Source organism: Bombina bombina, chromosome 4 (genome assembly GCF_027579735.1).
Source record: "Bombina bombina isolate aBomBom1 chromosome 4, aBomBom1.pri, whole genome shotgun sequence".
In the NCBI taxonomy this organism is placed as follows: Eukaryota; Metazoa; Chordata; class Amphibia; order Anura; family Bombinatoridae; genus Bombina; species Bombina bombina.
Window position 1 is genome coordinate 890,723,110 of NC_069502.1, and position 27,556 is coordinate 890,750,665.

The following is a 27,556-nucleotide window of genomic DNA, read 5'->3' on the forward strand; positions in this document are numbered from 1 at the left end:
ATTATTCTTTATTTATAAAGCGCCAACAAATTCTGCCATGCTGTCCATGGGTACAAAGATAAAAGTACAACGGTGATACAATATTTTTAAGACACCTGACAAAATTTAACAAACAAATACAGGGGGAATTGAGGGCATACATGAAAGCTATTTTTTCTTATGAAGTCAATTAAAATTCTTAATTAAAAAAAAAAAAACAGCAACATTTACAGTAAGTGTTTGTGAAAATGGAAACGCTTACACTTTATATAAAGTTAGTTGTAGTTATAATATGTTATACTTTACTTGTGCAATGCCTATAAAAGGTACTTTCAATACTTTTTTTTAACAATCTCAAATGACAGAACTGTTGCTAACTTAAAAGTATGAATTGTTCTGAAAGGTTTATAAATATAAACACACACATTGGTTGCAAATTCAAATATTTCTTTTTAGATAATCTCTCTAATGACTGAATCTTAGAATGCCAGAAAATAATACATAAAACGTGTGAAAAAAGAAAACTTTTCTATGTGGAAGTGGAAAATGTATTATACGTTATAAGTGAAATTATATATTCATATTGGATTTATCATTGTAGAACAATTTTCAACTTAGAAATGCTTTACTGTGTGTTATTAGGGGAATTGTATACATTTGTGAGAGTTGCATTAGGAAATTAAATTAGGATGCTCTGAACACATACAGGAAGACGAATCAGCCTCTTGTGATAACGTTCAACACGACCAAAGACTTCAAGACAGTATCTCCTGAGCTCATCCAATTCTTCTTCAATGACAGCTGCATCCATGGGTTCACTCTTATCTATTAATTGTTCCCCTTGTGCAATTATTTGATCAATTTTATTGTTATTTAAGGAGATCTCCTGCTGGAAAGCCTAGGAGAAATAGAAAAAAAACATATAACGTTAGTATAAATTCAAATGTCCTTGTAGACGTTAAACAATTTGAAATTGTAATATAAAATGTAAACTTATGTTTAGTTAAAAAATAAAAATTTGAAATATACTTTTATCATATATTGTGTTCCCCTTTTCATTTAATTTATTTCTAAAACTTGTAGACTTTAAAATGGAAGAGCAGACTCCAAATTTAACACTGCTATATTCAATACAATAACTGGTTGCACACAGTGATTCATTAATAGTGGTCTGTAATTGGTCTAATTAGCAGAGTAGGATACCTAAGTTACAATAAGGAGGAGTATGTGTACAGCCACCAATCACCAGCTAGCTCCCAGTAGTGTATTACTTTTAGCAAGCCTACCTAGGTATGCTTTTCAACAAAGGATAACAAAATGACAAAGTAAATTTGATAAGAAGTAAATTAAAAAACACAATTTATGCTTACCTGATAAATTTATTTCTCTTGTGGTGTATCCAGTCCACGGATCATCCATTACTTGTGGGATATTCTCACTCCCAACAGGAAGTTGCAAGAGTACACCCACAGCAGAGCTGTAATATAGCTCCTCCCCTCACTACCATATCCAGTCATTCGACCGAAAACAAGCAGAGAAAGGAGAAACCATAGGGTGCAGTGGTGACTGTAGTTTAAATTTAAAAATTACCTGCCTTAAAATGACAGGGCGGGCCATGGACTGGATACACCACAAGAGAAATAAATTTATCAGGTAAGCATAAATTGTGTTTTCTCTTGTAAGGTGTATCCAGTCCACGGATCATCCATTACTTGTGGGATACCAATACCAAAGCTAAAGTACACGGATTAAGGGAGGGACAAGGCAGGAACTTAAACGGAAGGTACCACTGCCTGTAAAACCTTTCTCCCAAAAATAACCTCCGAAGAAGCAAAAGTATCAAATTTGTAACATTTTGAAAAAGTATGAAGCGAAGACCAAGTCGCCGCCTTGCAAATCTGTTCAACAGATGCCTCATTTTTAAAGGCCCAAGTGGAAGCCACAGCTCTAGTGGAATGAGCTGTAATCCTTTCAGGAGGCTGCTGTCCAGCAGTCTCATAGGCTAAGCGTATTATGCTTCTTAGCCAAAAAGAAAGAGAGGTTGCCGAAGCTTTTTGACCTTTCCTCTGTCCAGAGTAGACAACAAACAAGGAAGATGTTTGACGAAAATCTTTAGTAGCTTGTAAGTAAAACTTTAAAGCACGAACCACGTCCAGATTATGTAATAGACGTTCCTTCTTCGAAGAAGGATTAGGACACAAGGATGGAACAACAATCTCTTGATTGATATTCTTGTTAGATACCACCTTAGGTAAAAACCCAGGTTTGGTACGCAGGACTACCTTATCAGAATGAAAAATCAGATAAGGAGAATCACATTGTAAGGCAGATAACTCGGAGACTCTACGAGCCGAGGAAATAGCTACCAAAAAAAGAACTTTCCAAGATAAAAGTTTGATATCTATGGAATGAAGAGGTTCAAACGGAACTCCTTGAAGAACCTTAAGAACCAAATTTAAGCTCCATGGTGGAGCAACAGGTTTAAACACAGGCTTGATTCTGACTAAAGCCTGACAAAATGCCTGAACGTCTGGAACATCTGCCAGACGCTTGTGTAAAAGAATAGACAGAGCAGAAATCTGTCCCTTTAAGGAACTAGCTGATAAACCTTTTTCCAAGCCCTCTTGGAGAAAAGATAATATCCTGGGAATTCTGACCTTACTCCATGAGTAACCCTTGGATTCACTCCAATAAAGATATTTACACCATATCTTATGGTAAATTTTCCTGGTGACAGGCTTTCGTGCCTGTATCAAGGTATCAATGACTGACTTGGAGAAGCTACGCTTTGATAAAATCAAGCGTTCAATCTCCAAGCAGTCAGTCTCAGAGAAATTAGATTTGGATGGTGGAAAGGACCTTGTATTAGAAGGTCTTGTCTCAGAGGCAGAGTCCATGGTGGAAAGGATGACATGTCCACTAGATCTGCATACCAGGTCCTGCGTGGCCACCCAGGCGCTATTAAAATCACTGATGCTCTCTCCTGCTTGATCTTGGCAATCAGTCGAGGGAGCAGAGGAAACGGTGGAAACACATAAGCCAGGTTGAAAGACCAGGGCGCTGCTAAAGCATCTATCAGCGTCGCCCTGGGGTCCCTGGACCTGGATCCGTAACAAGGAAGCTTGGCATTCTGTCGAGATGCCATGAGATCCAGTTCTGGTTTGCCCCAGCGATGAATCACTTGTGCAAACACCTCCGGATGGAGTTCCCACTCCCCCGGATGAAAAGTCTGTCGACTTAGAAAATCCGCCTCCCAGTTCTCTACACCTGGGATATGGATAGCTGATAGTGAATCTCCACCCAGCGAATTATCTTTGAGACTTCTAACATCGCTTGGGAACTTCTTGCTCCCCCCTGATGGTTGATGTAAGCCACAGTCGTGATGTTGTCCGACTGAAATCTGATGTACCTCAGAGTTGCTAACTGAGGCCAAGCCTGAAGAGCATTGAATATCGCTCTCAATTCCAGAATATTTATTGGAAGGAGTGACTCCTCCTGAGTCCACGATCCCTGAGCCTTCAGGGAGTTCCAGACTGCACCCCAGCCTAGAAGGCTGGCATCTGTTGTCACAATTGTCCAATCTGGCCTGCGAAAGGTCATACCTTTGGACAGATGGACCCGAGATAGCCACCAGAGAAGAGAATCCCTGGTCTCTTGATCCATTTTTAACAGAGGGGATAAATCTGTGTAATCCCCGTTCCACTGACTGAGCATGCATAGTTGCAGCGGTCTGAGAAGTACGCGTGCAAACGGCACTATGTCCATTGCCGCTACCATTAAGCCGATTACTTCCATGCACTGAGCCACGAAGGGCGTGGAATGGAATGAAGAACACGGCAGGAATTTAGAAGCTTTGATAACCTGGACTCCGTCAGGTAAATCTTCATTTCTATAGAATCTATCAGAGTCCCTAGAAAGGAAACTCTTGTGAGTGGGGATAGAGAACTCTTTTCCTCGTTCACTTTCCACCCATGCGACCTCAGAAATGCCAATACTATGTCCGTATGAGATTTGGCAATTTGGAAATGTGACGCCTGTATCAGGATGTCATCTAAATAGGGGGCCACTGATATGCCCCGTGGCCTTAGGACCGCCAGAAGGGACCCTAGAACCTTCGTGAAGATTCTTGGGGCTGTAGCTAATCCAAAGGGAAGAGCTACAAACTGGTAATGCCTGTCCAGAAAGGCAAACCTGAGAAACCGATGATGATCTTTGTGTATCGGAATGTGAAGATAAGCATCCTTTAGATCCACTGTAGTCATATATTGACCCTCCTGGATCATAGGCAGGATGGTACGAATAGTTTCTATCTTGAAAAATGGAACTCTGAGGAATTTGTTTAAGATCTTTAGATCCAAAATTGGTCTGAATGTTCCCTCTTTTTTGGGAACCACAAACAGATTTGAGTAAAATCCCTGTCCCTGTTCCTCTTTTGGAACTGGACAGATCACTCCCATAACTAGGAGGTCTCGTACACAGTGTAAGAATGCCTCTCTCTTTATCTGGTTTGCAGATAATTGTGAAAAGTGAAATCTCCCTTTTGGGGGAGAAGCTTTGAAGTCCAGAAGATATCCCTGGGATATAATTTCCAACGCCCAGGGATCCTGAACATCTCTTGCCCACGCCTGGGCGAAGAGTGAAAGTCTGCCCCCCACTAGATCCGTTACCGGATAGGGGGGCGGTCCTTCATGCTGTCTTAGAGGCAGCAGCAGGTTTTTTTAGCCTGCTTACCTTTGTTCCAGGTCTGGTTTGGCCTCCAGACCACCTTGGACTGAGCAGCAGTTCCCTCTTGTCTTGCATTAGAGGAGGTTGATGCCGCACCTGCCTTGAAGTTTCGAAAGGCACGAAAATTAGACTGTTTGGCCCTGGACTTGGACCTGTCCTGAGGAAGGGCATGACCTTTTCCTCCAGTGATATCAGCAATAATCTCCTTCAAACCAGGCCCGAATAAGGTCTGCCCCTTGAAGGGAATGTTAAGCAGCTTAGATTTTGAAGTCACGTCAGCTGACCATGATTTAAGCCATAGCGCTCTGTGCGCCTGTATAGCAAAACCAGAATTCTTAGCCGTTAGTTTAGTCAAATGAACAATGGCATCAGAAACAAAAGAATTGGCTAGCTTAAGTGCCCTAAGTTTGCCAAGTATGTCATCCAATGGAGTCGCTACCTGTAAGGTCTCTTCCAGAGACTCAAACCAGGACGCCGCAGCAGCAGTGACAGGGGCAATGCATGCAAGGGGCTGTAGGATAAAACCTTGTTGACAAAATATTTTCTTAAGGTAACCTTCTAATTTTTTATCCATTGGATCTGAAAAAGCACAACTGTCCTCGACCGGGATAGTAGTACGCTTTGCTAAAGTAGAAACTGCTCCCTCCACCTTAGGGACTGTCTGCCATAAGTCCCGTGTGGTGGTGTCTATAGGAAACATTTTTCTAAAAATAGGAGGGGGAGAGAACGGCACACCTGGTCTATCCCATTCCTTAGTAATAATTTCTGTAAACCTTTTAGGTATTGGAAAAACATCAGTACACACCGGCACTGCAAAGTATTTATCCAGTCTACACAATTTCTCTGGCACTGCAATTGTGTCGCAGTCATTCAGAGCAGCTAAAACCTCTTTAAGTAATATGCGGAGGTGTTCGAGCTTAAATTTAAATGTAGAAATATCAGAATCAGGTATTCTCCCTGAATCAGAACCATCACCCACAGACTGAAGTTCTCCATCCTCAGCTTCAGCATATTGTGAGGCAGTATCAGACATGGTTCTTAAAGCGTCAGTATGCTCTGCATTTCGTCTAACCCCAGAGCTATCTCGCTTACCTCTAAGTTCGGGTAGTCTGGCTAATACCGCTGACAGTGTATTATCCATGACTGCCGCGATGTCTTGTAAAGTAAACGCTATGGGTGCCTTTGATGTACTTGGCGCCATTTCAGCGTGAGTCCCTTGAGCGGGAGTCAAAGGATCTGACACGTGGGGAGAGTTAGTCGGCATAACTTCCCCCTCGTTAGATTCCTCTGGTGATAAATTTTTTAAAGACAGAATATGATCTTTATTGCTTAGAGTGAAGCCAGTACAATTGGTACACATTCTAAGAGGGGGTTCCACCATGGCTTTTAAACATAATGAACAAGGAGTTTCCTCTATGTCAGACATGTTTATACAGACTAGCAATGAGACTAGCAAGCTTGGAAAACACTTTAATTCAAGGTAACAAGCAAATATAAAACGGTACTGTGCCTTTAAGAGAAACAAATTTTGTCAAAATTTGAAAAACAGTGAAAAAAGGCAGTTACACAAATGAAATTTTTACAGTATATGTAATAGGCTAACAGAGCATTGCACCCACTTGCAAATGGATGATTAACCCCTTAGTGCAAAAAACGGATCAAAAAAACGACATAGACGTTTTTTTAACAGTCACAGCAAACTGCCACAGCTCTACTGTGGCTCCTACCTTCCCCAACAAACGATTTTAGGCTCTCTAGAGATGTCCTGTAGCATTCAGGGAACTTCTGAGGAAAACTGGATGTCTCAGTCTGTAATTCTAACTGCGCAAAAAAGCGCTAAAATAGGCCCCTCCCACTCATATTACAACAGTGGAAAGCCTCAGGAAACTGTTTCTAGGCAAAAATAAAGCCAGCGATGTGGAAAAAATTAGGCCCCAATAAAGTTTTATCACCAAGCATATATAAAAAATGATTAAACATGCCAGCAAACGTTTTATATAGCATATCTATAAGGGTATTACCCCTGAGAGTAAGCATGATACCAGTCATTATTAAATCACTGTATTCAGGCTTAACTTACATTTATCAGGTATCAGCAGCATTTTCTAGCATTTCCAATCCTAGAATAAATTATAACTGCACATACCTCATAGCAGAGTAAACTGCACGCCATTCTCCCTCTGAAGTTACCTCTCTCCTCAGACATATGTGAGAACAGGAATGGATCTTAGTTACAACCTGCTAAGATCATAGAAAACTCAGGCAGATTCTTCTTCTTTCTCTGCCTGAGATAAAATAGCACAACTCCGGTACTATTTAAAATAACAAACTTTTGATTGAAGTAAATAAACTAACTATTTTTCACCACTCCCTCTTACTACCTCCATGCACGTTGAGAGTTGCAAGAGAATGACTGGGTATGGTAGTGAGGGGAGGAGCTATATAACAGCTCTGCTGTGGGTGTACTCTTGCAACTTCCTGTTGGGAGTGAGAATATCCCACAAGTAATGGATGATCCGTGGACTGGATACACCTTACAAGAGAAAGTCTGTTAAAATTACATGCTCTATCTGAACCATGAAATATGGCTTTTATATCCCTTTACACTGCTTTAAAATGTATGAGTTATATATTTAGAAGCACTAAAGTGTAATATTTTGCTAATAAGCACATTAGGTGCAACATTGAATGCAGTACTAAAACAAGAGAACTTTAACTTGGAGGGTATATTTCCAAATAAACTATTAAAAATGTCCAAATAAGCTATAATGTGCACCAGGAATGGCCAAATGGCACCATTAGGGCCACATGCAACCTATGCACTTATTTTTGCAGCCCCAGGAAACAGCAGAACTAAGAATTTGTGATATTGTTTTTGTGGCCACAGAAAGAAGCCATATGGAGGGTGGAATAGCAGACAGAAGGTAATTTATTTATTTTTTAAAGACAGTGCCTCGCTTTATTATCCAGGCTGTCCTGCACTGGCTTTTCCCAAGCGTGATCCCACTGATGATTGGTATGGGGGCTTTGACCTGCTCCATTTCCGACCTGGGCCTTAGATCAACCTAGTGGCTCAGAACTCCCCCTGAGTCTATATATTGATACTGAACTTTGTTCAGACACCTGATCGAACTAGCACAGGGTAGCCCAGAACCACTGGACTCAAACAATCCGCCAGCCTCGGTCTCCCAAAGTAGCTTTAACTACAATGTGTCGGGGGCCACTGAACAATTTTTAGGAAATATATTATTAATTGTGTGTTTCTAAAATATTGATATGCAGCTCCCATATGTTAGAAAGCTGGCCATCACTGATCTATGAAATCCAAGAGTTAATTTTATGTTTTATTACATTAAAATGCACCAATTTACACAATTTAAAAAGCCAAGCTTATTGAGTTGTGAAGCCAGATTAGAAATGGGGCGTCGGGTTAACCACTCACAAGTTGAAAGTAAACAAGATGGATTGAGCACAATTGCGAATTGCGCTAGAATGATTACCGTGTCCTCAGGGCTCTGGTTAACTGTTTCACAAGTCAAAGAAGTGTCACAAAACACATCAAAAATACATTACAAAGTACAGTTACACTCAAAAAATATTTGAAAAAATATTGCACAAAAAAAGTTATAAAGGCTCAAGATAAGAGATCTCAGGTGTTAGAAAAAGGCAGCCAAATGGGCTTTAAGATAGAGATACATACTGTACATAAATATTTATATGTATGTATACAGGGTCAAGTCCTACAAAACAAAGTGTGGGAACTCACCAAGACTTCCACCCCCCTCACAATATTGTTTATACTGTATATATACATACATATACACACACTGTAGTTATATGTATATAATTTATACGCTTTGGTTAATGAAAGAAAATTAAATCCTAAGAAGGGTTAAATGTTTGCCTTTCTGCCCAAAAATCCTCCTCTGTCACAGAGTCTCACCCAGGACCGGACTGGGATCAAAATTAGGTGCAGGCATTTTAAAGCAGAGCAGCCATAGCCTCCCTACTACTCCCAACCCCCCCGCGATAGGGTTTGCACGCAAGTAGGGTATTCAGTTTTTTCCACTTTTTCCTCTCCATTGACTTCTATAGTTCAGTTTTTTGCGCACATCAGGTTAGCATGTGAGCAAAAATTCTTCACTCTCAACTTGTAATATGAGCGCTACCCAACACATGCAAAAAGCTTACTTCTAGCGAAGTTAGCGCTTGAACGGGAGCGTTAAATACCACCCCACTTGTAATCTGGCCAATAGTTATTTGCAAGCAATATTCATATTTAATAAAGGTTTTAACTATGTATTTACTGTAAATATTTCACATTCCAATGTTCTGTACATAGCAGAATATGTTCTATGCATTGATAAATAGATATTCATATATATATATATATATATATATATACACACATACACACACCTGTATACACCTGTATATAATCATCTATATATATATAGGTATAAATATAAATCAGATATATTTTGAAATATTTATTTATGAATAATTGAAACATATTCCGTTAAGTCAAGAACATTGGAAAATAAAATATTCATATATTCATAATTTCATGTCGGGGTTAGCGCTATTGAGAATATGTGATGGTGTTTGTGCGAGAGAGCGAGAGAATGGGGTTTTTTTTCAACTTTTTCTCCATTGATTTCTATGGGGGAGTATGTGAATGCGTTTGCGATTTCTGAATTTTAACTTTTTGCACAAAACGGGTTACTGCTAGAGAAAAAACTGTTTACTTTGAACTTGTAATACTAGCGCAACCCGACTAGCGCAAAAATGAAAATCCTAGTAGAAATTTTGCTATAGCAAAAACGCAAAAGTCCGCTCCATTTGTAATCTTGCCCTAAATTGGTCTCCCCTGCTGCTAGAGAATTATTTTTATTAAATTATTTAGCGTATATTGCTGCTAGTGAATATGACATTATTTACAAAATTGTCCCTTAACCTTTTTCTTTCCAATAGCATAGAGAGTCCACACATCCATTCTAATTACTAGTGGGAATTCAACTCCTGGCCAGCCTCCTCCTGATAGGCTGGAACATATCCCACATGTTATGAAGCTATGGACTCTCATCAGCCCGAAGGACATAAATTTATCAGTAAGAATAAATTCTGTTTTCCTTCTTAGCTGATGAGAGTCCATAGCTTCATAACATGTGCGATATATTCCAGCCTATCAGGAGGAGGCTGGCCAGGAGTTGAATTCCCACTAGTAATTAGAATGGGTTCGTAGACTCTCCATGCCAGGAAAGAAAATAATGTATCAGGTAAGCATCAATTTTGTTATTTTGTTATGTGAAATTGTTGATTTTGTCTGTTGAAACTTGCCCCTATACTGAAATGTTGAGTACTTCAGTATTGGTTATAGAAAATATATGTAAACCAGAGACAGCAGTGGAGATCAGTCTCCTAGTGGAAGTGTGAAAGAAAGAGAGCCCAGTCTATTTTAAAGGGGGTTTAGGCAGCAGTTTTGAATGTAATGCAATCTTAACAGCTACTTGCCTGTACAGTATATACTGTCCCTTTAAGTAGCATTGCTTTCCTTACCTTGAGTTGTTTTATTTTTGCTTGTACATCACATTCAGAGAAGTGTTCAATATTTGTCAGCTGAAGGTCCATCTCTGTTAGCCACACCAATATACTATCTCGAGCTGTCTCAAATTCTTCCCGTTGGCTAATGAAATGCTGGAAGATAGAGAAAGTAAGTATATATTTTATCTACATATTTAAAGATGCTCTGTGCCAACCACAGTGGGAGAGACAAGGCGCGTCTTGTGGGGAATGTTCTAGCTGTGTGTTGCAATGAGTTTGTGGCCTTCATTGAAATAGGAGTTTGTTTTACTTTTTTTTCTCAGACGCACAGGACAGTCTACACCTTAGTCATCATAAATTCTTACCTTTAAGGTGCAAATAGCCTCCTGCACCCTTTCTATATCATGCAGCAGGAATGGTAAAAAAAAGTTATTTTAAAATGAATATTTCTGTTTCTGGTCACTTTGAAAGGGCTGCCAAGCTCCACCCACTGATGACATCACGATCTGGGCTATATCTAGGCACTCTGCTGAATAGCATTGACAGTCTGTTGAATTCAACTAGTGAGCCTTTTGTGACTGGATGCCATATGCAGCCCAGATCCCGATGTTATTGGTGGGCTGAGCTTGGCAGCCATTTCAAAGAGGCCAGGAACAATATTCATTTTAAAATAACTTTTTACTGTTCCTGCTGCATGATATAGAAAAGGTGCAGGTGATTTTGCAGCTTAATCTAAGTAAAGTCTTTAAGATGACTAAGGTGTAGACTGTCCCATTAAAATACAACTTCTCATAAACTCCATACAACATTATTAATTTTAAGTTTAATTTTGCTACATTTACCACACTTCTGATTTATCCCCAGTGTACTTTGCATTGCTTTTTTTATTGCATTTGGATCCATGCTAAGCCGTTATAAAAATGCTGTAATATTGTATGTCCAGATATCTGCATAGCTGGATAGAACCCTATTTTCTATACTGTTGCTCTATATGTGGGCTCCATCAGTAATTATTATCATTTATTAGTATAGCGCAGCCAAATTCCGTAGCACTGTCTAGTACAGGTAGAAAACCCTTTATCCAAACAGCTTGGGACCGGAAATGGTTTGGATTTTTGAATAGTTTGGATTTTGAAATATTTGAATCTTTAAAAATGGGACAGTTTGGAGAGGGGACGGAACTAAGTGTAAACAGCATTATCATCATATAGGCAACATTTACGTATCATAATACAGCTTATACATGTAACCTAAGGGTATAGTTTTATATCATGTTTAATACTTGTGTATACATGTACAGTACTGTTATCAGAAAGGTAATATTTGTTGTTTTAAATAAATATAGACTATTATTTGCATTTTAGAACACATACAAATAATCAAAGACACAGGCAGTGAGATTGTGACTTACAGGCAGAAAATACTCAGTTTTGATCATTTAATTTTATTTTTAAAAGATATTACTTAAAAAGTTTGGATCTCAGTATAAGTTTGGATTTTGGAATTCTGCATTTGGGGATTTGTAACTGTAATATTATTTCACCATTTGGTTTTCATTTATTTTTTCAGACTTGCAAATAATCTTGCTAGGGGTACTTGTTCTTTCTTTTGGGTTTTGGCTCATATAATCCAACGAAGGTCAGCATCGGATATTTTTTAAAACTCAATTTAAAGGGATATAAAGGTCAAAATTGAAATGCGCGTGGGTGCATTTCAATGTGAAATAGAAGCATGTTTGCAATATACTGCCATTGGCCAAAATGCTTCTAGTAAAAGTTATTACTGTTTTTCTGCGGCATACGTACATATCCTGTAAAGGTCTGCGCACCATTATGCCAACACTACACTTTCTCAGAGAGTAAGTAGTGACTCGTATGACACAAATTAAGTCTTTACAGAAGCAATACACACCATCTTCAGCTCTCTGAGCTTGAATACTGGTGCACAGGCCCTCACAGGATATGTGCGTATGCCACTGAAAAACAGTAATAACTTATACTTTCTTTATCAAAAATGCTTCTAGTAAATTACAAAAATGCTTCTATTACAAATTGAAATGCATTTCTGCATTTTTTAATGTTGACCTTTTTATCCCTTTAACTGTATGGACACCTTGTAGCATCACAAATTTTTGTTCAAATAAATGTATCTATAAATCTATAAAAGGAAATCCCACACAACCGTGTATTGAATTAATATTGCTAACTTTTTAAAAAAAATAATTAGCTCCTTTCCATGAAAGCATACTAAAGTAGGCTCAGGAACATGCATGTGCTATATATGTATAAAACTATTGCAAACACTGCTGCCATATAGGGCTCGATTTATCAAGCCATTCTCACCCCTCGACTGCAGGTTCACACAAGCAAACCTGCAGTCAGGATTTATCAACCAGCGGCCATCAGACCGCTGCTTCCTTGCACTGTTCTCCACCTCTTAGATGGAGAATTTCAATCTCCCCGGTCTCTTCCGACTGGGAGGTTGACAGCTACTGCCAGCGCCTGGTTGGCTGTGCTTGGGCTGGTGGCGGGTTTGCACACCATTGAGCGCTCATGTGCAATGGTAAATGCGGGCAGGAGAAGCAGTACGCCCCTATCTGCCTGTGGATGATAAATCGAGCCCATAGTGTTCAAGACACATGCATGAAACTAAGCCTATGTCAGTATGCTCTCTTTTAAAAGAGCAATGTCAATGGACCGAAATGTCGTGCTGATTTAGCTCTTTGGTGATGTCCAAATAAAGTTTGATCAAGACAAGAGGTGCTGCTTTCTGGACTTTTGTATCTCTTTTAAAAGAGTTTCAATATAATATAACAAGAGAAAGTGATACATCTGATAATAAAAGTGAATAGCGAAGCATTTTTTTCAGTGTTCCTTTAAACAACACAATACTTTAAACACTCTCGTTTAGTATATAATTCTATTCTTCATTCTTTTATTAAATATTACACAACCAGTTGTAACGCACATAATGTGGTACTCAGTAGACTTGTAGATCACGTGTCTAGTGCATTTTCACCTTATCTCACTTTTCAGGAGAGCGATATTTATTTATAGATGGATATTTATAACTAAAGTTTTAAAGTTGGGTACTCTGCCAATTGTCCAAGTGAAGTTAGAGTTAGTGTAATATAATTCAGGAGGATATTGTATACCTTTATAGACGTTTACAGGAACTAACTAGCTCTTGATCATTATCCAGATTTTACAGCAATTTTAGAAATCATTCAAGTAATACTGTAGTGAATATATATACATTTATATATAAATAACTCTATGTCAAAGTTAAAATGTATCTATGAAGTGGATCTGCTACTGAAACAGTGTGAAATTATTGTATTACAGTATATTGAGAGAGAAAAAATGCAGCATCTGTTGCTTAGAAACAAACCTTCAACCTCCTCAGGATAGAAGAAACTCTCTTCTGTAAGTTATCCCATCGTTGGTTTCCTTCATGGACCATCTGCTTCAACCTGCAAGCAGAATCAGTTCGGTTTTCTCGAGCCAGGCGGCGATATTGTTTGTTGATTAATTCTAGCTGAGTTAAGCTTTCATGTACTTGTCTTTGGAAGGCCTAAAAAGGTATATGTTAAAATTATTAAAAATGTATAATGTACAGTATATACTGACACATAAATAAATATATATATATTTATATATACACACACACACACACACACACACACACAGGTTTACTTTGGAAATAGTGCAGGTTTGGTTTCAGACCACAAGGAATAAAGCGAATATCACAATGTGTATATATGAGTATGTATGTGTTTATATGTGTATATATGAGTATGTATGTGTTTATATATGTATATATGAGTATGTATGTGTTTATATGTGTATATATGAGTATGTATGTGTTTTTATGTGTATATATGAGTATGTATGTGTATATATGTGTATATATGAGTATGTATGTGTTTATATGTGTATATAGGAGTATGTATGTGTTTATATGTGTATATATGAGTATGTATGTGTTTATATATGTATATATATGAGTATGCATGTGTTTATATGTGTATATATGTTGGAAAAATGGCGCTGATAGACTTGCTCGACACAGGGTTGCCACAACCCTTCAATTTGTAAAAAAAAAGCAATATCTAGAAGTGCAATAAAGCAAAGCACAATAAATATAAATATATATATATATATATATACACATATATATATATATATATATATATATATATACACACATACATACATACACACACACACATATACATACACAGGGATAGGCAAGGTGTCTGTATATCTTTTTTTTTTTTAGTATATCTTTTCTTTCTAATTAAATAATAGAAATAAAAACAAAATATGTAGTGTGAATAAAGTTAGTGGCTTGTCAAGAGACTGCTAGCGATATTGGGTGATAAGTTATGGAATAAATAAAGCCTGAGTGAAATTCTGGATGTGTATCTGCATCTGTATAATAACACCCAGCACTATAAAAAGAAACAGTAGTGACACTGGCACATGAGTATAGCCAGACAAGGGCTGGTTATAGGATCAGTGGTATCTGCATCAGTATAATAACACCCAGCACTATATAATGACACAGTAGTGATACTGGCACATGGGTATAGCCAGAGAAGGGCTGGTTATAGAATCAGTGGTATCTGCATCAGTATAATAACACCCAGCACTATATAATAACACAGTAGTGACACTGGCACATGGGTATAGCCAGAGGAGGGCTGGTTATAGGGTCAGTGGTATCTGCATCAGTAAAATAACACCCAACACTATATAATGACACAGAAGTGACACTGGCACTTGGGTATAGCCAGAGGAGGGCTGGTTATAGAAACAGTGGTATCTGCATCAGTATCATAACACCCAGTGCTATATAATGACACAGTAGTGACACTGGCACATGGGTATAGCCAGAGGAGGGCTGGTTATAGAAACAGTGGTATCTGCATCAGTATCATAACACCCAGTGCTATATAATGACACAGTAGTGACACTGGCACATGGGTATAGCCAGAGGAGGGCTGGTTATAGGATCAGTGGTATCTGCATCAGTATAATAACACCCAGCACTTTATAATGACACAGTAGTGACACTGGCACATGGGTATAGCCAGAGGAGGGCTGGTTACACGGTCAGTGGTATCTGCATCAGTATAATAACACCCAGTGCTATATAATGACACAGTAGTGACACTGGCACATGGGTATAGCCAGAGGAGGGCTGGTTATAGGATCAGCGGTATCTGCATCAGTATAATAACACCCAGCACTATATAATGACACAGTAGTGACACTGGCACATGGTTATAGCCAGAGGAGGGCTGGTTATAGGGTCAGTGGTATCTGCATCAGTATAATAACACCCAGCACTATATAATGACACAGTAGTGACACTGGCACATGGGTATAGCCAGAGGAGGGCTGGTTATAGGATCAGTGGTATCTGCATCAGTATAATAACACCCAGCACTATATAATGACACAGTAGTGACACTGGCACATGGGTATAGCCAGAGGAGGGCTGGTTATAGGATCAGTGGTATCTGCATCAGTATAATAACACCCAGCACTATATAATGACACAGTAGTAACACTGGCACATGGGTATAGCCAGACAAGGGCTGGTTATAGGGTCAGTGGTATCTGCATCAGTATAATAACACCCAGCACTATATAATGACACAGTAGTGACACTGGCACATGGGTATAGCCAGAGGAGGGCTGGCTATAGGATCAGTGGTATCTGCATCAGTATAATAACAACCAGTGCTATATAATGACACAGTAGTGACACTGGCACATGGGTATAGCCAGAGGAGGGCTGGCTATAGGATCAGTGGTATCTGCATCAGTATAATAACAACCAGTGCTATATAATGACACAGTAGTGACACTGGCTTATGGGTATAGCCAGAGGAGGGCTGGTTATAGGATCAGTGGTATCTGCATCAGTATAATAACACCCAGTGCTATATAATGACACAGTAGTGACACTGGCACATGGGTATAGCCAGAGGAGGGCTGGTTATAGGATCAGTGATATCTGCATCAGTATAATAACACCCAGCACTATATAATGACACAGTAGTGACACTGGCACATGGGTATAGCCAGAGGAGGGCTGGTTATAGGATCAGTGGTATCTGCATCAGTATAATAACACCCAGCACTATATAATGACACAGTAGTGACACTGGCACATGGGTATAGCCAGACAAGGGCTGGTTATAGGGTCAGTGGTATCTGCATCAGTATAATAACACCCAGCACTATATAATGACACAGTAGTGACACTGGCACATGGTTATAGCCAGAGGAGGGCTGGTTATAGGATCAGTGATATCTGCATCAGTATAATAACACCCAGCACTATAAAATAATGTTTTTAATTTAAAATGTACCTTGGTGTCCTTCACTAAGGTCTGTACTTTGGAAAATGTCCGCCACAGCCTTTGTCTGTGCCTATCCCTGATCATACAATACACTGATCATGCCTAAAAATATATCTGACAATACAAATGGATGGTTAAAATATAAAACTGTATTAATTCACTGCCCCTTTAACTATATAACATGTATCTAAAAACAGTACTTTAAGGTGTATTACACCAAAACTACTTTGTTGTTTTCATGCTTGTGATGGTGTCCCTATCTATCAGTAAACCTATGGAAGTTAGCATTATAAGCCAGTGTACATTTGCTCCATAGGAGTCAGTTGTACAATATTCAACACATTTTTTTTTTGTGCCAATTCTTTTTTTTTTTTTTTTTTCCTTTCAAAATAGCTTTATTGAGGTATTTCAAAAAAGGTTAACAATAAACGTATACATAAAGTTTACAAGATTCTGTAAGCATTTTGAAATTGATTTTCCTTTTTCGTTACTCTTTTATGTTTCAATTTAAACATATAAAATTCTAAATATAACCACTGGGTTACATTTCTAAGATTACATTGCAACCCGTAGTCATGAACCAGAAAATGGCATGATAGGGGGAGGGGGGAGGGAGGAAGAATTAAGAGAGTGAAGAAAAAGGAAAAAAAAAAAAAAAAGCCCGGGGGGGGGGGGGGGGTTCAGTTGGGGGTGGACAGGAAGGATTGCTCAAAATCTTTTTATTCCAAACTGCCAGGATCACCTCGTAGGTGTCAAGTTTCTCAATCTTGAGATAGTGATATCTCTCCAGGGCAATGAGTTCAGACACTTGTTGTTTCCATTCAGCTATAGACGGGATGCATTGTTTCTTCCATCTCTTAGGGATACGTTTTTTTGCACCCGTCAACATTATCAGGAGAAGCGCCAGCTTCGCGGGGTCTACTATTTTGGGGAGTGAACTAAACAGAATACACTCAGGATTGTTTGGTATGCGAATGTCGAGCAAGCCCGAAATGATAGAAAAGATTTCGGCCCAGTAGTCATGCAATTTGGGGCAGGACCACCATATATGTACTAGGGAGCCCTCCTCTCCACAACCTCTCCAGCAATTGTTGTTCGAAGAAGGATATATTTTATGGAGCCTTGATGGAGTTAAGTACCAACGGCTTAAGAGTTTTATATGTATTTCTTGTATTGAAGCGGACACTGAGGCGCGTTTCGTGAGTGTGAATGCTTTAATCCAAGAGTCATGATCTACCTCGTTAGGTAACTCTCTATTCCAGGCTAAGGTGTAAGAAGGGAGTGTGGCAGGGTCATCCGAAACTAACAGTTTATATAAGAGGGATATGAGGTGACCTGGGACATTAGTTAGGATACATAATTTTTCAAAAGGTTTGAGATCTCTGCCCATATCTTTCTTATGTTTGTGGTGTGAGATGTAATGGAGTAATTGATTGTAACTAAGCCATGACGAGAAAATTTCCTCGTGGGCTTCTGCTAACTGACCTTGTGTTTTGGTTATGTTATTTTCGGATATAAACTGCATGGTGCCTTTTTGAAGACTATATGGTTGTTTTATACCGGAACCCATCTTACAGTATGGAAGATCCGTATTTTCGATTATGGGTGTGAGGGGAGAATACCTGGAAGATATTTGTGAACTAGTAGCTATTGTCTTGTCCCATTCAGCTAATGTTTCTGTTGTCATTAGATATTTATGAAGGTTTTTTGGTCTGCTTGAAGGGAGGGTCCAGGCCAATGTTCCTACATTATTCCGCTTAAAAATCTGCCTATCTTGGTGGATCCAAGCCTTGTTGGTGTTGTTGTGGGACCATTCTACTACATGTTGTAAGAAAATCGCTTTTCTATACACCGATAAATGAGGCACTTCCAGTCCTCCTTTATCCCTTGTGCCAATTCTTTTTTTAAGACATATGGCCTGGAAAATAAATGATATGAGATCTTGTAAATATTTCAACTTTAACCTAAACTTATGGTGCTTAAAGATGGAGTTCTTAACGCAATCATTTTCTTTTTAAAAGCAGATGATAGGTAAGTGTCAAACTACTTGACCCCACATTGTCAAGTCGTTATTTCCAAACCACCCAGCCCATAAAGACACAATTACACCATTTTCTTGGGAATAAAAAGACTGCAGTTTCTTTATTAACATAACCAAATTCACAGTGCTTGCCCTTCCTCAATTCACAACTCAGGGGGTGGGCGTCCCAATTAATGCCTTCTCCCCTGTAGACCAAACAGGAGGTACCAGCCACATTATGACAGGCGTAAGCCTCTAACAACCCAAGCAAGCACCCCGCTCTGTATACATCCAGGGAGGGAGGAACTGCTCCTCACCGTGCTGCTCCTAATAACAGGCTAACCTCACTTCCTGTCCCCACCTAAAACCCACCCCTTGTCCTCTGCCTAATCCCTTGTTCTCTTCCAAGTGGGGTCAAATAACCCCTTCTTCCATGTTGTCATCCGGGCTTAACTCTTTCCTGTCACATTTCTTTTAAAATCCATGGAGATACAAGGATTACATAGAAGGAATCTGCCTTCTTATATAACAACACACCCCAGACAGTTATATTGCATTTTACTAACTAGGGGTATATACTAATCTTTTTCAAAAAGCTTAGAAAGATTTTTCTCTACAAATTCACCATTACGTCTATATGAATTTTTGTAGGAAAATCATTAGATATGGTTACCCAAAGGGACATTAAACACCTCTTGCTTTTGTGTAAAATTGTGCTACGCCCCACACAGGTGATTAAAATTCTGCAAATTGTGTAAACCAGCTTATTGATTTGCAGCATTTGCATATCACTCTCTTTATGGCATCTCTAGGGAGTGTAAAACAAAGCACAATTTTCACACAAAAGCAAGAGGTGTTTATTGTCCTAAAACAAAATGCGCTGATCTAATTAGTGAACTTTAATATCACATTGTTGCTGGCATGTAACTACCACAAAAGGGGTCAAACACATAATGTCAGCTTCAGAAAAGCAATACACTACTGGAAGCTCTCCAAACACATCTGAAAAGACAGATGTGCAGCAACCAATCACCAGCTAGCTACCAGTAGTGCACTGCTGCTCCTGAGCCTCTATAGTGTCTATAGGTATGTTTTTTTAAACAAAGGATACAAAAAGAACAAAGCAAATTTTATAATAGAAGTAAATTTATAAGTCTCTGAAAATTGCATGTTCTATGTGTATAAGTTTAATTTTGACTTTTAAGTCCTTTTAAAGGTATAACTAGTTCTATAATAGAAGGGTAGCTGTTAACATAACAGCCTGTGTGCTTATAATGGCTTATATATAGCTCTGCATTTATTTTTAAGGTTTAATGCAGTTGTTATTTTTGTATGAGTAAAAATATTACAATAGCACTTTAATCATCTGCAGTCGATTGTCATTTTGGCAAAAGCTCATGTGTCCAGACGCGTCAGACACATGCAAGTGACAACAAACACTTGATGCTAAAATCAGTAGCATATTAGCTGGTTGTTTCCATTTAATATGAGTATGACTGTTCTAAGTTGTTTGATGTGGTTTCATCTAGAAACTGTATGATGATTCTGTGAATGGCTACTAAAGTGATTGGCAGTTGTACTTTCTAAATGAAATATTACATTGTACAAAGCTTCTGTTTTTCATGTCAGTTGTTTAGTGTAGAAGGGGAGGCGACAAATAATACAGCAGGTGTTTCTGGTTGACAGCTGGGGAGGTTATAGGCAGCAGCTGTTGTATATCTCATGTCTTAGATATTATACTGACTCATTTCACAAGGACTGACTAAATGCAGTTGTTTGTGTAAGGCTCAAATGTTCATTTATTTGCAATAACATAAAAACATCGGGGGGGGGGGGTTTATGTCAGATAAGAAGCAAAAGGCCCATTAAACTGGTTCATATTGCCTTTTAAAGGGACAGTAAAGACAAAAATAAACTTTCATGATTCGGATAGAGCGTTCCAATTTACTTCTGTTGTCAAATGAACTTTGTTCTCTTGGTATCTTTGACTGAAGAGTAAAACTAGGTGTAGGCAAGATTATTTGTATCTTTGTCATACAATAGACTGCTGCCATAGAGTACTAAAGACATGCACACTCCTGAGTTCTTATGAGCCTACCTAGTTTTACTCTTCAATAAAATATACCAAGAGAACAAAGCAAATTTGATAACAGAAGTAACTTGGAAAGTTATTTAAAATTGCATGCGCTATCTGAATTATAAAAGTTTAATGTTGCCTTTGCTGTCCCTTTAAGGGTAAATTTAATTCTGAAAACAGCCTTATACATATTGCGGGAATTCTTTTTTTTATCACTTCTACCATAAAGACAAAGGATTAGATGCCAATCAAGTCACATTTTATAATGAATTAGAGCATGTTTTTCTGCAGTAGAATGTCCCTTTAATAGGATAAACCAGTGCAAAAAGAAAGCACTCTAATAAGTTAAAGCATTTTATTGCTGCACTGCAAAGGGACTAAACGTGTAGTCAAAAGGACCAGAAACCCAAAACGTTTCTTCCATGATTCCGTTAGAGAATGCAATTTTAAACAACTTTCTAATCTACTTCTATTATCAAATTTTCTTCATTCTCCTGGTATCTTTTATTGAAAAGCAGGGGCATAAACTTAGGCGCGTGCATGTGTCTGGAATACTATATGGCAGCAGTTTGGCAAGAATGTTATCCATTTCCAAGAGCACTATATGTCAGCACTAATTTCCTGCCACGTAGTGCTCCAGATGCCTACTTAGGTATCTGTTTAACAAAAAATACAATGGAATAGAAACAAATTTGATAATAAAAGCCAATTGGAAACTTTTTTTTTTAATTGTATGCACTGTCTGAATCACAATAGAACAATGTGGGGTTTCATATCCCTTTAAAGTCAGCCCCAGAGCAGCGGTGTACTACTGGGAGCCAACAGAACATATCTGGTGAGCCAATGACAAGAGACACATGTGCGCCACCAATCAGTTTGTAAATATTATTTTTCTACAATGGATACCAAGACAACAAAGTAAATATGAAAATAGAAATTAATTTAAAATTGTCTTAAAATTAAATTTTCTGTCTAAATCATGCAAGTTTAAAGTGACAGTCTAGTCAAAAATAAACTCATGATTCAGATAGGGCAGGTAATTTTAAACAACTTTCCAATTTACTTTTATCATCAATTTTGCTTTCTTCTCTTTGTATTCTTAGTTGAAAGCTAAACCTAGGTAGGCTCATATGCTAATTTCTTAGCCCTTAAGGGCCGTCTCTTATCTGAATGCATTTTGACAGTTTTTCACAACTAAAGGGCATTAGTTCATGTGTGACATATAGATAACAGTGTGCTCACGCCCGTAGAGTTAACTAGGAGTCAGCACTGATTGGCTAAAATGCAAGTCTGTTAGCAGAGCTGAAATAAGGGGGCAGAGGCTTAGATACAAGGAAATCACAGAGGTAAAAAGTGTATTCATATAACAGTGTTGGTTATGCAAAGCTGGGGAATGGGTAATAAAGGGATTATCTATCTTTTTAAACAATAAACATTCTGGTGTAGACTGTCCCTTTAATTTTACCTTTTCTATTTCTTTAAGATTATACATAAGGAAATATGGAGACTCATTGAACCTTCTGGATCTAAGAATTTATAATGTTCTATTATAATTTTTGGGGGGAAAATGCCAGGTTTGGTCACCTCAAATTTCTTCAGCTCCTCTTTGGCCACCGTATATAGCACACCAGACGAACTGGGGAAGGCAGCTGTCCTTTCAGAATTCTGAAGCCAATCTTCAAATCTTGAGAAGTCATCAAAGAACTTCTGCCACAGCCTCCATGTTTCTTCAATTCTACAAGTAAAAAAAAAATTATATATATATATATATATATAAGCATCTGATTGGTTGCTTGCCTTAGTCAATATAACTAGACCTTCTTACCTAGGCAAGGCCTAGCCTTGGACTCTCATACACACTGTGTGATTTACAGGCAACAGCTGTGGCAGGAGAAAAAAAGTGGCGGCTAGCCAGGTCATGACATTTATACTGGATAAATGTACAACGGCTTCTACTGGATTAAACCAGTTGCTGTCGTGTTGAAGCCATACACATAGAAATGAACAAATGAACATTATAAACACGGTAGAACTGTAAGCACATGGTAAATTACTAAGGGGAATAAGTAAACGTATTGTTTACCCTCTGTTTGGCACTTCTTTTTTTTTTTATTATTTTTTTAATTAAAAGGCCAACAATTACTAAACACATTTAGGGCTAGATTACAAATGGTGCGCTAACAGTTGCGTGCAAGCAAAAAAGGGTATGTTGTGGCTCTTTGCGCGCATCGGAAGAAGCCTGCGTATTACAAGTTGAAAGTAAATGCGTTTGCTACGCTAGACTAAAAAGTTGAACAAAACATAAAAAATACATTTAAAAGTACAGTTACACTCATAATAACACTGTCTAATAAAAATGATTTAAAAAAAAGAAAATTGCATTAAAAAGTTATAAGGGTTCAAAGATATAAGGTCTCAGGTGTTAGAAAACAAAAAGCTGCAAATGGCTTTAACATAGAGATACACACATACATATAGCTAAATATGTATATGTATGTATATATATTTTATATGTGTACATATGTATTTATACTGTATATGTATATATGTATTTACAGACATATATAGATATATATAAGTGTATTGGAGCCCTTTGCAGTCAAGTAGCTGAAAGCAATGCAATATTAATATTTTATAAAGTGTTTAACTGTGTATTTACTGTAAATATTTCACATTCCAATGTTCTTCACATAGGGGCATATGTTCTAAGTATTTTTAAATATATATTCCTATATATATCTATACCAATATATAATCATCTATATATACATATAGGAATAGATATATCTTTTACTAAAAAACATCATATATATATATATATATATATATATATATATATATATATATATGTATTTATGAATAAATAGAACATATTCTTCTGTGTGAAGAACATTGGAATGTGAAATATTAATATTTAATCTCGGGTTAGGGCACTTGAGAAAACGCAATCAGGTTTTTGATACTTGTTGGGTGTAAGTTTTTTTCCACTTTTCGAGCTCCATTGAAGTCTATGGGGGAATACGTTAACACGGTAGCGATATTGGAACTTTGCCTTTTTGCACACGCCACTTTAATGCGGAGCGCAAACTTTTTACTTTAAAACTTGAAATACGCGCAAAAGACCGCTGCTCCATAACCCTGTCCGCTTGCTCTGAGCAGGCGGACCGGAATCGTCCACAATTCAACCCGATCTAGTACGATCAGGTTGATTGACACCCGCGAGTCTGCAGGGGGCGGCGTTGCACCAGCAACTCTTGTGAGATGCTGGTACAATGCTGAATACGGAGAGCGTATTGCTCTCCGCATTCAGCGAGGTCTTGCGGACCTGATCCGCACTGTCGGTTCAGGTCCGCAAGACCTTTAATACATAGGCCTCAAAGCACGAAATTTTAAGCACATTTCTATTTTTTTTCATTCTCTTGCTATCTTTATTGGAAAAGCAGGAATGTAAGCTTAGGAGCCATCCCATTTTTGGTTCAGCACCTGGGTAGCGCTTGCTGATTGGTGGCTACGTGTAGGCAAAGCAAGATAGCAAGAGAACAAAGAAAAATATATAAAAGGAGTAAATTAGAAAGTTGCTTAAAATTGCGTGCTCCATCTGAATCATGAAAGAAAAAAACATTTGGGTTTTGTGTCCCTTTAACAAAATCTGAAAAGTAGCATTTATTTAAAAAATAATTGACAGACAATATTACAGTAAATAATCAAATACCTCCACCAAAATTTCCTTCTGTTCTTACGTACAAATAATATAACACAACTAGTCAAAAACCACTTTCTCATTTTTCCTTTTGAAATATGTTAAATGTCATTTGAAAGCAAATGTGTACTCCTTGGTATTTGGAAACTTACTTCAGTCTCCTTTCCATAGACATCGCACAGATGTTTCTCCATCTCCGATCAAGGCTTCGTGTAGCCTGCTGAATGGATTCACACTCCGTGTCGGTGGCGCATGCGTCACAGTCATGTAGAAGAACTTCACATAGATTTAGGACAGATGCTACTCCAGTACTGTGCTTTTCGATGTCTCTTTGCAGCTCCTGAAACAGAAATTACTTGGTGACAATCTAATAGAAATGGAAACTTATTTAAAGTCACTTTTTTTTTTAGAGACATTGAGTAAGATTATAGAAGGCATAAAAATGCATATAAATATGCTATCAGTAATTTATTTCTGCAGACACCAATAAAAAATTAAAGGGATACTTAACCCATTTTTTTCCTTTCATGATTCAGATAGAGCATGCAATTTTAAACAACTTTCTAATTTACTCCTATTATCAATTTTTACTTTGTTCTCTTGGTATCTTAATTTGAAAAAGCAGGAATGTAAGCTTACGAGCCAGCCCATCTTTGGTGAGTACAGTTTGCTGATTGGTGGCTAAATGCAGCCACCAATCAGCAAGCGTTATCCAGGGTGCTGAACCAAAAATAGGCCGGCTCGTAAGCTTACATTCCTGCTTTTTCAAATAAAGATACCAAGAGAACAAAGAAAAATTGATAATTGAAGTAAATTAGAAAGTTGCTTAAAAATGCATGCTCTAGCTGAATAATAAAAGAAAAAAAATTGGGTTCAGTGTCCCTTTAACTCTAAATTTGTTTATATCATAAGAGGCTGAAAGTAATGTGGATATATTGCTGCTTTACACCTTCAGTAATTCCAAATGATTTAAGGACAAGTTACAACTTGTAATAAGTTCTTTAGGGACACGTCTTAATAGAATGTTGATATCTTTTAACTCATGCTGTTCACATGAATGGAATGTGCCTGTGTCTCCTTTGTAAATATGTGGCAGAAAAAGGTCCTGTTTTGTGTATAGTTCAACTGAAAGCACTACTAAACAGTACGCTGAAATATAAGACAAACCAGATAACCGCCATTATGGCGTTATTATACACTGAATCGTGAAGAAAATCTCTGATACCGTGTTCTATAATGCAATACCTGAAATAGAGTCAATATATTCATTAAAGACCAAAAAGAAAATTAGTTTTCAGTAACAACCAAATGTTACAAATTCTATCTAATATTTGACACAAACCAGTGGTGGGAAAATCAGGCACAAAAATGAAAGAATTTACAATGTTTGCAAACATTAAAGGGACATTAAATTTAAAATGAAATCCTCCATAAAAAGTTTAATTATGCTTAGTAAACTTACTTTCGAAAAAACATTTATTATAAATTTTGAATTATTTTCCTCTAATTTACCTCTGCGATTTTTCCACTTTTGAAGAAATTCTGGGATGAATATTTGAAAAATGTAGCAGCTGATTAATATTTGACCTCTGATTGGTTACAGGAAAGACCTTAGCTTAGGTAATAATACTCAAGTGGGTTTTCAAGGGATATGTCCCTGAATTGATGGAGATTTACAAAACCCTACAAATTTTGATAACCAAATCTCAGTCTTAAATGGTTTTAAAATTCAATACAGAAGGAAAAAACTAGTTTACTTTTGTTTAACATATATTAAATTAAATGCTCCAGTTTATTTGTAAATAAAGTGTATACATAAATCACTGACGCTCATTTAGAATAAGTGCAACCTTTGATCCTTTTAGTCATTCTAGTCAAAGCACAAATAATTTATAAACTGGATTGTCATGGATTTCCTTGTAATGGTTAAAGGAATAGGAAAGTCAAAATTAAACTTCCAAGAATCAGGTAGAGCATGTAATTTTAAGACACTTTTAAAATCACTTCTATTTTCAAATGTGTTGTGTTCTCTTGGTATCCATTGTTGAAAAAGAATATGCACATATCCTAAACTAGTGGGAGCTAGCTGATGATTGGTGCCTGCATACATTTGTCTCTTGAGATTGGCTAACTATATGTGTTCAGCTAGCTGCTAGTAGTGCAATGCTGTTCCTTTAGCAAAGGATACAAAGGGAATGAAGCACATTTAAAGGGCCATAATACCCAAATGTTTAAACACTTGAAAGTGATGCAGCATAGCTGTAAAAAGTTGACTAGAAAATATCTCCTGAACATCTCTATGTAAAAAAGAAAGATATTTTACCTCAAAAATTCCTCAGTAGCCACATCCCATTGTAAAGGATTTCTAAGCAGCATTTTAGTGTGTCCTAGGACAGCTTAGGGGATGAGCCTCGTGAACTCTCATATTATTTCACCAATCAGGTAAAGGAAGCTTACTATGAAATCTCATGAGAGTTAAGTCAAATCTCATGAGATCACAGTCAGAGTTCATGACCTCAGCACTGCTGATGCTGATTGGCTGCTGTTCATTTCTTCATTTTTTTATTTTTTTTTTACCTGCAGCTGGGAGCAGGTGAAGTATAACTTTTTACACAGCACTTACTCTGCTGAGCTGAGGAGATTGTGAGGTAAAATATTTTCCTTTTTTACATAGAGATGCTCAAGTGATATTTTCCTGTCAGCTTTTTACAGTTATACTGCATCAGTTTCAAGTGATTTAGCATATGAGTATTATGTCCCTTTAATAATAAAAGTACATTTGGAAGTTGTTTAAAAATGTATCTTCCTGTCCCTTTAAGCTATTGCAGGATTTTTAATGACACGTGTGTTCTTTTTTGTGTTTATGCGTGCCTATAAACCACATCTCAATTTGTATGCGGATTCTGATCGGAACACGTCATTGGCTTCTGAACAGGAAAAGTTTAGATTTATTATTCATTTATTTTCAGTTCATATTGTGTGACTGACTAAATGTTCATGGACGTTTCACTAAGAATATGTGAAAAGGTTTAGATACTGGAATATCACTTTAAAATGTAATCAAGTTCATTACTTTTTGAAAAATGTATGTTGATTCACAAAAAATAATAATGCTTTTTTGCTTAGATGTCTCAC

At 37.6% G+C, this 27,556-nt stretch overlaps 1 protein-coding gene across 1 annotated transcript in view; it reads right to left on the reverse strand.

The window, feature by feature from the left end:
• SYNE1 (spectrin repeat containing nuclear envelope protein 1) overlaps positions 1 to 27,556 on the reverse strand; it is a 780,519-nt gene that overhangs the window by 48,978 nt on the left and 703,985 nt on the right. Inside the window, 5 exon segments of the mRNA XM_053711805.1 lie at positions 686 to 877; positions 10,264 to 10,401; positions 13,639 to 13,821; positions 22,306 to 22,456; positions 24,574 to 24,761. Of these exon segments, the coding sequence (XP_053567780.1) occupies positions 686 to 877; positions 10,264 to 10,401; positions 13,639 to 13,821; positions 22,306 to 22,456; positions 24,574 to 24,761 (852 nt within the window).